The 12,680-nt window shown below is 34.1% G+C and overlaps 1 protein-coding gene across 1 annotated transcript; it reads left to right on the top strand.

The window, feature by feature from the left end:
* Positions 1–88: 88 nt before the first annotated feature.
* LOC110019314 (protein POOR HOMOLOGOUS SYNAPSIS 1) lies at positions 89–11,015 on the top strand. The gene is made up of 10 exons (XM_020716936.1): positions 89–413; positions 822–938; positions 7,771–7,836; positions 8,781–8,884; positions 8,975–9,153; positions 9,239–9,285; positions 9,668–9,695; positions 10,179–10,201; positions 10,837–10,908; positions 10,995–11,015. Exons 1-10 carry the CDS (start codon positions 126–128, stop codon positions 11,013–11,015), a joined length of 945 nt encoding a protein of 314 aa, XP_020572595.1. The 5' UTR covers positions 89–125.
* The last annotated feature ends 1,665 nt before the right edge of the window (positions 11,016–12,680 follow it).

The following is a 12,680-nucleotide window of genomic DNA, read 5'->3' as shown; positions in this document are numbered from 1 at the left end:
ATATGTATATATTAAACTTAAATTAAAAAAAAGCAGCTTAATTTAAAAAAAAATTCAAATATTTTTTGTCGGCACTTGCTATCTTTTCCCTCCATTCCCGATCCGAACACAAACCCAGGCAGGGTATGGCGGAAGCTACATCTTTCCCGTCGATCCCACCGCTTGCAACACTCTCGTCAGCCGGCCCACTGACATTGAAGGGGAAGTGGGAAGGGGAGTTCTCCCGCTTTTTCGTCATCCCCCGGCGGCAGTCCGGCACCGTCGATAACGTCCTCCGACAGCCTTCCAACTGCGCAGTGCTCAACAACAGAGGTACCTGGCTCACTGCATCCTCGACGGCGACCATCCTCATTGTCAAGGCGAGCTCCTCCAATGACTCCGTGCTCTCGATCTCCGTTTCTGGCTACGTTCACGTCAGTCCCCTCTGTTCCCCACTTTTCGTTCCTGCTGTTTTGGCTGTTTAGTCGATAGGAAGTTCAGGATTCATAAACTACACGATGCTTGCATGTAGATAGTTCTTGATGAGATTTTGTTCCACTTACATTCCTTATTTGATCATTAGAATGTAGCTTGTATGCTTTTTGGTTTAGGGAGGTTTTCTCTATTGTTATCTTAAGGATGCCTCTGATGTTGGAATCTCATGGTTATATGATTGGAGGTGTCATTTCATTAGCAATTCTAGATTATAATGATCTATGCAAGCCTGCAACAAATTATTTATATATTTATTTGCTATATTCGGATTGTTTGTTCTGGATATTTTGATTTGTAGGATATAATGTGCTTGAATAGAGTCATAATTTTTCTCTGGATGATTGCAGGAAGAGCATATAGTTTCCAGTCTCAACTTAACGTGGCCTCAAGTTCACTGTGTGCCTCAGTGGCCAATTAGAGGCAGCAGACTGGTTTTTATGAGTTATAGGGATTGTTCAAATCAGGCAAGTGGAGCCACCATGCTTGAATCTGGATTTAATATACGGTGCTAATTTCATTCTCCTTGATGTTGGGTTCCTTTGACTTTATTGCTTTGTTACTTCTGCCACTAGTAGTGCCAGTAGCATCCCTTGGCATCGTTGTGCTATTTCACTGGGAAAAATATATCATGCAATATTTAATAAGAAATTCAATGTTCCGCAGTTCCACGCACAACCTTTGCTGGAACAAGTCTTCTAGGAGGTTATCTTTTTGTTTATTGCGAATTCAACATACTGTTTTACTGTAGAGTTTGAATCATAGAGTGAATTATACTGATTTATCCATGGATGCTTTTCTACTTAGGTTGCAAAGTTTAGGTTCTTGTGATTTTTGTTGTAGTTTTAGGTTCAGCTGAAGCTTTGAAATGACTCTGTTTGTCTTGTTATTTTTATTTATGCGTCAAACTTAAGATGACCTTGTTATATCATGCTTCTTTCTATTCATGTCAGATCCTTATATATTTTGATCATGTTATCTTAAGGCATACTGAAGTGTCTTGTTATTATCAAGATGCAAGTTTCCCTGGATCATTTTTGATGAAGAACAAACTCTTAAGAAAATATAATTGGATTGACTGTTATATTATATGCAATCACGAGTTCATTCAGCATTGAATTCATTAAAAATCTTTGATGCAAGATTTTTAATTTCCATATCAAGATTTGTATATGAACATGCTAGTTATGCTAAGCTAGAAGTTTGTTTGTCATGACATTATGGTCAAATACTTTAAAATGCACCATAAAAAATGTTTGTTGAACTTTACTCGAAGGCACAACTAGCTCGGCAAGTCCTAGGCTATCAATCAAGTTCATCCAATTTAATCGACGCTCTAAGACAAGTTTCTCCAATGCACATACTGGAGGATCAACTAAGTTCATTGGACTTGAATCGTCCACTTGGTTGAACATCCTCTTGTATTTTGGTGTCAACCAAACTCATTTTACTTGTCTATAGGCTTTTGGAAAGATCTTTCATGCCTTACATGGATTTTGGTCTAGTTCAGTGTGTCTGACCAAATGCTTTTTGGAGTGTTAACTCGATATCTTTCGGTGTTTAAAATAAAACTTGATGGAATGCCAAGTTTAGGTGTGTTTCTTGATTGACCAAGTTCAATTAACTTGCTTGAAGGGATCTGACATAACTATATTCTTGATTGATCAACTTTAGTGAACTTTTTTTTGGGTGCTTAGGCACTCATTTCTACCTATCTTGATTTATTAAGCAAGTTCGGTTAACTTAGTCGATACAACCTTTTCATACTAAAAAAACTAAAAATTTTTGCAGAATATTTCTCTTGTCATGTATGCTTTTTTGACTTAATGAAATTGAAAATTAAAATATAAAATCATTGCCCAACTCTTTCACATTGGTTTTTGACTTCAGTATCCTAAGGAAAAATGTTTCCCGTGTCACCCTCTAGGTTATTCCATGCATAAGAAACTTAAATGCATTTTTTCCCATTAAACCAAGATTTTAGAACAAATTTCATTGGCATACTCCTTTGAGCCATGGAATATTATTTCCAAACAAAATTTAAATATTTGGAGAAAGTTTTGGGTCAGTCTCATTTCATGTTAGCTGCTTACATGCTCTACAACACCTCTATATATATTTCTTTTATTTGTGCATGAAATATCTTCGACAAAATCTTTCTTGTCTTTGACACAAAAGGCTCTTCATCTACAAAAGCTCTTTGGTGATCTAATTTTTTGAAATCTTCATCTTATGTTTGTGACCTTTCAAGAAGGATTTTGTCTTTTTAAACTCATTGAGAAAGCAATTTAACACGCGGTGCATTTGACTTTAAAATTTCACCCTTTCTTTATCAATTGAGCTCAAAATGGATGTTCCCCTCTTCGTATCTTTTATCAACATTCTTTTTTTTTTGTAAGCTAGATAATGCAGGTATCACATTTTACTCTTGTTGTTCTTTTGTTAGGGTTAGTCATGAGTTTGGAGAGAAGATAGTGGTTTGTTTTCAGCGTTAAAAAAGAGATGTGCGCTTTGATTGGTATCTAAGGGGTTGTTTGGTTTACTGAAAATGAAGTACATTGTAAAACATTTGCAGAGTACTGTTATTACAATATATTTGAAGTACTTTATGGTTGTTTAGTTCATTGTTAAATAAACTGCAAAATTTTATATTTTTTTCTTTGGTTTGAATTAGATTGAAAATAATGCAATAATTTATTTGGGAGGTGAGCGGTAGGTGGCGAGTGACATACGGCTGCGGGCTGTGGGCGGTTGGTGTGTAGTTCATTGAGAGTGAATTTTAAATTCGGTCAAATCGGCCGAATTCTAAACTCAGTCAAAATGAACTAAGGAGTGAACTTTAAATTCATTGATACTTTAGATTGTACTTGTACTTCTTCATTCCAAACACATAATTTCATCAAGTCCCTGTAAATGTATTATAATACACCACAAATCCTTCCAACCAAACAACCCCTAAGAATTTGCAAGAAGCTACATTTAATTTAATTACAGAGGAATTTGAGGTAGATGCAGTCTTATTGAGAAACCACAACAACTAGAAGCCTTTATCCCACTAAGTTGGGTCGGCTACATGAATATTTTTTTCTTCATTGTGTCCGATAGTGTCATATTTTCATTTAATTCTAATGGAATAATATCATTTTTTTATACAATATGCCCGAGTCTTTTTAGGTCTACCTCTGCCTGTCTTAACATAAGTCGAATCTAAAACATCTAATCTCTTAATAGGATCATCCGATGGTCGTAGTTTAATGCGACCAAACGATCTAAGATGACTCTTTTTAATCTTTTTCGCCATTGGAGTTACACCAACCTTATCATAGATATATGAGAAACCAAATCACTAAAATTCTTTCGCTTTTATGATTGTGTTTCGTTTTTCTACCTTCACTCTGTTTTTATTTTCATTCTCGCATTAAATTTTGACAAGTAATTACCATTCAATATCATCTACATTGTTTGTTTATTAATGACATACAATCATTTATTGATGTCATTAGGTGATGCCATCAATGAAATGGTGTTATTTGCAGTTGATGCTATTTACACATTATCATTCATGTTGATGATGCTTGGAGATGTGTTTTTTTTTTATACTAATATAGCTAGAAAAATTATCAATCTTGCATTACTGACCCCTACCTTACTTATAGTCGATGAATTTGGTTGCCATATAAAGAATTGATCGCTCTTGAAAACTTACCAATTTCATTAATGCTTTAGGCTTATATAGAGCCTTACCACATTTACAAATAAATCTTTAGACCAAGACTTCTCAAATTTACCAGTAGGATATTATATTAGATACAAATCTCAATACTCTCCCTCAAGCTGGGCAAAAGATATCCATCAAGCTCATCTTGTCACATAACCTAGACAAATCTAATGAGCTAAGTTCTTTGGTGAGGCAGGCAACCACTTGCTCTTCAGTAGCTGCATGACTTAGTTCTAGTAATCCGTTGTTCAGCCTTTCCTTGATGAAGATCCTATCAATCTCCACATGTTTGGTTCTATCATGTTGCACCTGGTTGTTGGCGATGCCGATTGCTGACTTGTTGTCGCACCACAGCTTCATTTTGAGCTCCTTGATCCATCTAGAGCTCTACCAACAAGGCTCTCTGCCACATCTTCTCAGCCACTCCTAAGGCCATGTCCCTATACTCAGCCCTCATGTTGACCTCGTTTCTACTGACTCTTTCTTGCTCTTCCAAGGGACCAAGGTGCCCCTTATGAACATGCAATATCTTGATAGGGATCTCCTGTCATCCATACAACTCGCCCAGTTAGAGTCACAATAGTCCCAATGCTTATATGTCCATTCCTGAAGATCAACCTCTTCCTTGGTGCACTCTTCAGGTATCTCAAAATCTGACATGCTGCATCCATGTGACCATTCCTAGGATCATGCATGTAGAAACCCTCCACATTTATTGCAAAGGATATATCGAGATGAGTGTGACTCAGATAGATGAAACAACCTACCAACCTTTGGTACCTCTTACGATCAACTGACTCCCCTACCTTTGCACTCAACTTTTTCTTCTGATCAATTGGTGAAACTGCAGACTTGCATCCCAACATGCCTATCTCTGTGAGCAAGTCTAGCACATACTTCCTCTGAGATAGAACAATCTACTCTACTCCACTAGCCATTTTAATTCCGAGGACGTATCTAAGTCATCCTAGGTTTTTCACCTCAAACTCTTTGCCTAAACTTACCTTCAACTGAGCAATCTCTTTGCCATCATCCCCAGTGACGATCATATCATCCGCATACATAACAAGAATAGTAGTGTGACCACCATGTCATCAAAAGAATTCTGTATGGTCGACATTGATCTGTTGATAGCCCATGCCTACTATTGCTTTCCCGAACTTGTTAAACCAAGCCTGAGGAGATTGTTTCAAACCATACAGTGATTTTCTCAATCTACATACCTTTCCCATTGTTTGGTTTGTGTCCAATCTTGGGGGTATCTTCTTGTACACCTCCTGTAGCAATGAAGAAACATATTCTTTACATCTAACTGGTGTAATTAGGACCGTAAAAATGGCTCATTGTTTGCGAACAACTTGCATTTGGCTCTTTAAATTGCCTGTTTGATTCGTTTTCTTAGCAAACGAGTCAAACATGAACAATTTTTTTGCGCTTGATTTAAAAATGAGCCAAACACAAATAAAGTTTTTGTTTGATTGTGTTTGACTTATTTTGGCTCGAAATAATTAAATTACATACATACATACATACATATAAAATTGAATTTACTATAGGGCTATAAAGATTTATAATCAATTAAAATTATTAATAAATAAAATAAAATAAAAGTATATATATATATATATTAAATTTTATTAAAATGTATATTTAATATAAATAATAAAATACAAATCTCGTTGCTATCCTTAACATCCTACAGTTGTGTGATTAGGGTTATTAAAATGACTTGTTCACAAATAGCTCGTGTTTGGTATTTTTTAAAGAGTTGAATACAAAAAGAATTTGGGCATCACTAACTCAGAGCTGAGGGAATTATAGAACGCCATTATACTCATAATGAGCCTACAAAGGTTCCAACTAATATATTCCAACTAATCTTAATGATTATTATAACCAATCAATGTAGCGAAAAATTATGAAACCAAGAAGAAATCAGTACCTAGTTGATTGCCACTAGCTGGGATTACCTTCTACCATGCTATCAATTCTCATCACTAACCCTTGAGGTTTTTAGCATGATGAAATCATCATTTATTTGTGATGAGGTGTTTAGATGGAATGACTTGAACTTGAATTCTACTGTATCATAGATTTTTAATGCCGGATTGAGAGCTATGATGAAAATATTAATCATTGTTTTTACATTGGGGAGTACAATTAAAATTATTGAGGATGTATAAATACCCTTTAATCATTGATTGAGAAACTTCTTCTTATCAATCTTAATCTTTTAAGAAAGACAGATGAAATATTAGTTATTGATTATTATTTATTCGCAATGAAGAAATTTTTTGATTATTAGATTTTTGTTTTTGGACATATCACCCACACGCATTGAATAGATTATGTGGAATTAGACTTTACAACTAAATTGAAGTAGAAACGTGTCCCCTTTTATAACCTTTAATTTCATTTATTTTAGTTAATCACTATGTATCACTTTGCAACACTTTGATGCAATACTAAGCGATGGAACCTCACCATGTTTCTCGGACCTTTGGAAAGAAACAAAATTCAAGCTATGATTAAAAAGATGATTTTTTTTTTAAGTAAATTTTCTTTGTAGAATCCATAAAAATTTTACAAGGAAAATTAACTTAAAAATTTGATAGATTGCATATTATCTTGAGAATAATGAAATCAATATGGTTGCTGATTAAAATTTAAATATTTGCTTCTAATGATTTAAATTAAAATTTTTGAAATCAAATCAATCCAAAATAAATCTTAAAATCAAACATAAATTTAGTCCTATGGTCTCAATGTTATCCATGTGCCCCATGATTTTTTTGAACCCTAGTTGACTAAAGATCAAATCAAGATGATGTGTTTAGTTTTGAGCTATTCTAATTTATGTTGGACATGTAAACCCGATTCTTATTTTGAAATATTCTATGAAGTGACCCAAAAATTACCAAAAATAAGGACAACCGTTTTTTAATTAATCCTTGGATGGTTAATCTATTTTATTATTCTAAGCAATTTAAAGTTATACCATGTTAGAATTATCTTACTAGTCCTCCCTTTATGATTTTCATTTTAATGGAAAAGGTACTTCCAACCTTTCACAAGTAGAACTCTTAGAAAGGCAATTTTTGAAAATAGAAAATTCTTCCAATTGAAGCCTTGTACTTGGTCTCAAAGCTAAGTTCCAATAGTTTTCAAAAACTTATGCTTAAATAAATTGTTATTTTTTGAGTTTGGATATGGTTATCATATTATTTGTCGTATGATTTGATGTTGATAATATTATGTGTGAATTGCTGTCTGAAATTGCTTCCATAGTTGCTGTTGGAGCCCTAAACATAAAAGAGATTAATGAATGCAACATAAAAAAGTTATCATCGATTACCACAATATTTTGTATTAAATTATTGCAGTTTTCTCTTTTTTGTACTCATTCAATATATATTTAGGAATGATAGCAAGTGCGATTCATTTTTATTAGTTTCAAGTATGAGCACCATCAATTTTTTTTGCTTTCTTGAAATTGATTTCTATGTTTATATGTACTACTAGGATGCTCATATCAATCTATGTTTATATCACTAAAAACTTTTGACGTTGTGATCTTGTAGATCCAGAAATTTGCGGTGAGATTTTCTACGTGTGCAAATGCAGAAACATTCGTATGCTATTTTAAGGTACAAATTTAGTTCCTCTTCAAGTAGAATCTTTATATATTTTCCTTAACTTGAATTAAAAAGATTATTATGATATGATGCTCTTCATTCTGTAGCAAGATATGTTGATGTATTTTTCTAACTCCATACTTTCAAGGAAAGCCACAATTAAATATGATTACTTATTTTTGGATGATCAGTCTTGCACTATTGGTGCTTCCAAATGCTCTCGATATTCAAATACTTTTTTATTATTATTGAAGTTTTATGTTTCATTGATATCGCTATTTATGCCTATGGGCTTTCAAGCATATGGGTTGAAATTTTAACTTAACTAGTAGGTATCATTCTTTAATTATATGTGACATTGCCAAAAATAAAACCCTTACAATGCCAAAGATAAAATCCTTACAATGCCATTGGTGCTTTTATTGCTGCCATGAAAGAAACAGGAAAACGTGATCTCAAAATTTTATGTTAACTATAGACAAAACCTTTCATAAGATGTTCTTGAAATGTAAATCTTTTGTAATGTTGCTTTGATTACTCTGATGAAAAATGAAATTACTTGGTGCATGTTCTGTGATGATTATGAGTATAATAAAATAGGATTTCATTTATGTTTTATTGTGTGTATGTCATTTCAGCTCAGTCAGTCTCATGCGTACAATGCTCACTTTGGTGTTCATACTCATTGGCGAATGCATAGTTACTAGCAAAACTAAAGTGTAGTACAAGATGATGCTCACACTTTCCTGAATTTAGATAAATACTTCTATTGCTTGTGTTTAACATAATAGCTTTGTCCCCCTTATATATAGGGTAACTTTTTACTCTCCACTAAAGTTACCCCATCTAACTTGAAATATTAGTTTTATCGCTGTATATAATATATGCTTATGTTGACTTTACGCCGTAACTTGCCATTCAAGTTTTGTTCCTGTGTTGCTCTCTTTGATTCACAGGCCTGTTCAAGCGATAACATGAATTTTACACATCCAGCAAATTATTTTTTGTGTGATAGCTCCTCACCATCAGAAATGATCGCCTCAAATGCACTCCAACATAAGTAAAGGCTATTTTCTGTTTTATCATTCTTCATTAGCAAAGCATTTAAAGCTTCAATCGGTTTCTTGCACGTGGGGTTTTGTATCCTTAGATTTAATGATGGCGAGAGCTATGAAGAAGCCATAACAAGGGATATGCCTTCCCCAGTTTTTAGCCAGAATGAAATACACCATCCTTCTCTTCTTGTCAATAGCAGTAACGCAATAGTTTCTAGCTTTCCCCCAAGTTTTACAGAGCAACTGACCAATTGTTCAAAATATCCGCCGCATGGTATGAAGCATAAATGTCATAGAAATAGGATTTTTCATAACACATCGTATAATTTATGTTGCTTTGACTATTAACTGTTATGCAGAGATCAGCAAGCAACTGGAAGAATCTGATCATACACTTGGGAGTGGGGTATTGTTTTAGAACTGCTTTTTTTCTTTATTTTCCCAAACAGATTTTCTAAGGCGGTGTTTGGCGGCGATACGGATTTATGTTAAATAGGATTTACTAAATCCGATGAATCTTGGGGATGAAAATGGAGCTCGTGCAAACAACGGAGTAATTCTTTAAAGTCGGCTTGTAATCAGATTTATTAAATCCGAATTTACGTCCTTAAATTGACGGAAAGCGGGAAAAGCAGATTGAACGCGTAAAAAAATTAGTTTAACAAGCTTCATTTTTTTTTTAATGTTTGGTTGGATTTAAGTTAAATTCAGTGGCTAAATTCATTAATAACATGCTACCAAACACTGTCAAAACCTCTTAATCACTAGTAATTTACCTGATCTTGCAGGAAAGTGCTATGCATTTATCACCTCAGCGTAAGTTGACTACCGAATATCTCGTATTCATGGTTTGCAAAGACGGAAAAAACTAATGTGGATATCCTAACCAAAAGCATTTTTATTTAGTTGAAAGCATGCATTTTTATTTTAGAAGATATAAATCAAAGAGCGATTATTGCATTAGGACACCCGATATAAATTTGCGGTTGTAGGCCAGTGGGAGTTGCCACGTGGCAAGTGGGCCTCACTGTAATACACAGGTTGGGTAGATTTTGTAGAGGGGTGAGACCCACTTGCCACGTGACACACTCTCGCTGGATTCCGGATGTAAATTTTACGTCCGAAGTCCGGATGTAATAATTTTTCTCAAATCAAGATAATTGTATATAATTTTTGTTTATAAGAAAGAAAATAAATAATAGCTTGCTTTGCTAAACTAAAATTCTCCCGACAGACGAGATGTGGCCATGTCTTTTTGATATGATTGCTGTAGTTTACATGTTTATTAACTGAACACAGATGTTACCGAGCAACTACTTGAGGCAGATATTTTTTGTTTTTTTTTTTTTTTTTTTTTTTTCTAATTAATTTCTTTTTGTTCGTTTGGTCACATTAAACGTCGACCATCTGATAATCCGATCAGGAGAGTAGATATTTTAAATTTGACTTATGTAAAGAAAGACAGAGATAGACCTAAGAAAACTTTTGGTCACATTAAACGTCGACCATCTGATAATCCAATCAGGAGAGTAGATATTTTAAATTTGACTTACGTAAAGAAAGACAGAGATAGACCTAAGAAAACTTTGGCTTACTATGATCTTAATTTATTAGAACTAAATGAAAATACACACTAAATAGGACGCAATAGAGAAAAAGTATTCATGGAGCCGACCCCACGTAGTGGGATTAAGGCTTTGTTGTTGTTGTTGTTGTAATGTCTTTCTGTTCCCTTGAGAGTGTAGTGTTCTGGCCTTCCAGAAATTTGAGCATACTTACAAATGTAACTTTTAACTCACTGGCATTCTGAAACAGATCTGCTGTTCAAAGTCGAAAAGGTGGTCCATGAACTGGGAGGAGACCTGTCACTTTGAACTGCATCAAAACCTTAAAATTCAGAATTTCAATGGCTTTATTTTGCTGTTTCTTTGCTTTCGATCTATTATCGCTTAATCAGGGAGTAGATCTCTTTCTCCTTGTTGATAGATGTCTTTTACTTTTTATTTTTGGTTCTGTAAAGCCATTACTTGTAATTTGCCAAAACTGTGTTTTCTTTATAATAAGCAGAGGTTACAGTTTTGAATTCTACAGAACATTTTTGAATTTATATTGCAGCCGGTTGAAAAGATACTGTAGTCCATTTCTTCTGTGTTTTCTTTATAATAAGCAGAGGTTACAGTTTGGACTTATACATAAATTTTACAGAACATTTTTGAATTTATATTGTAGCCGGTTGAAAAGATACTGTGGTCCATTTCTCTACTGTAGTCCATTTCTTCAAAATAAACTAAATAATGCGCTGCCTCATACGGACCATAAATATTTGAACGAAATTATTGCATATTCTGAACGTGTTTAAGGGACAATTTATTATTGAAAAAAGTTCTTGCAGCTGCCTCCATTGAAAGTCGAGCATACAAACAACATGTCGCCATGAAGAACAGCTGCATCCATTGAAAGTCTTCGAAGGACTGTACAATCAAACTGGAGAACTATATATGATGTGACAGCCAGAAGTTGACAGTTATGAAAGCTGGAGGCGCCAATCATGACATGGGGGAGGGGTTGGCAGGCCATCTTTGTGGGCTCAGAAGATTTCTGAGGTAATTCATTTAAAGATTCCAAGATCACTGCTATAAAGAATATTGAGTTTTAAAAGTCTTTTAAATTAAAATTTAGATAAGTAAAAAAAAGGGGCCCATAGGTTCACGTCACCTAATAAAGAGCATTTTGAAAGATGAGATATTATTTCCAGATGATGGACGTGTAAGCGGATGTGTGGAACACGAAAAATATTACATCCAGATATCCGAATGTCAGGACAACGGCCCAGATGCAGCGGAGAAAGAGAAGAATCGACCTCCTCCCTCCTCGCTGCATCCGGGCCGTTGTCTGAACATCCGGAGTCCGGATGTAATATTTTCACACACCATGACGTCGAAAGCACGGCATGACGGCATGGTGCGATTTATATTATCGTCTGAAAATCATAATGAGAAAAAAAGCTTTTAAAGAGAAAAACTCATAGTAAAAATAATGAGAAAAACCTTATTCTTAAATCATAGTAGCATGAAAGAAGATTAGCTACGAGACGTGACAGAGAAGCACAAAAATTTTCATTAAACACATTAAAGATATATATATAAGAGAGGACACAAATTTACACTTGTGTTTTGTAGAAGCAATGGTGTATGTCAGCATTAATAATGAATAGCATTCATTGGTGGCTATAGTAAGATTCAAAATTAGTTAATAGATGATTTCTAGTAGTAGAAATTAAGGGTAATAATATTTGTTGATAGTTTAGATTGGATGATGATACTACTATAAATCAAGATTAGATGAAATTAGACTTCCCATAAACCATCATTAAACCGTATAAAATCAGCTTGATATTTCCGACGCATGTGAAGCCATCGATTATTCCACCAGTTATAGTTATTTTTCCCGTAATGACATCTAATGGTGGTAATAGTGAGAATTAGTATTAATTAACAATCACATCTTATAGTTGATAGTTGATAGTTAACGATTACAAGGCACATTTTATATAGAAATTTTGTATAGAAATTCAAAGTTGTTGGGAGGAGTTACAAGCCTTCATGGCTGCTCATATGTGTGGTGGCTAGAATATATAATTGACAAATGCATATAACATTGTGTAGTGGCTAGTTGCAATTATGATGGTGGGCTTAAAAATAAAATTGAACAAAAAGGTAACAAAAGGTGGGAGTTGAGTAGTTGAAAATTTTTAAATATTAATTTATAAAATAGAAAAATCTAAGTGCACTACAAAAAATC

Source organism: Phalaenopsis equestris, unplaced genomic scaffold, assembly GCF_001263595.1.
Source record: "Phalaenopsis equestris unplaced genomic scaffold, ASM126359v1 Scaffold000054, whole genome shotgun sequence".
Taxonomy (NCBI): Eukaryota; Viridiplantae; Streptophyta; class Magnoliopsida; order Asparagales; family Orchidaceae; genus Phalaenopsis; species Phalaenopsis equestris.
The sequence above is the reverse complement of the archived record's forward strand: the minus strand, read 5'-3'. Positions and strand labels throughout refer to the sequence as shown.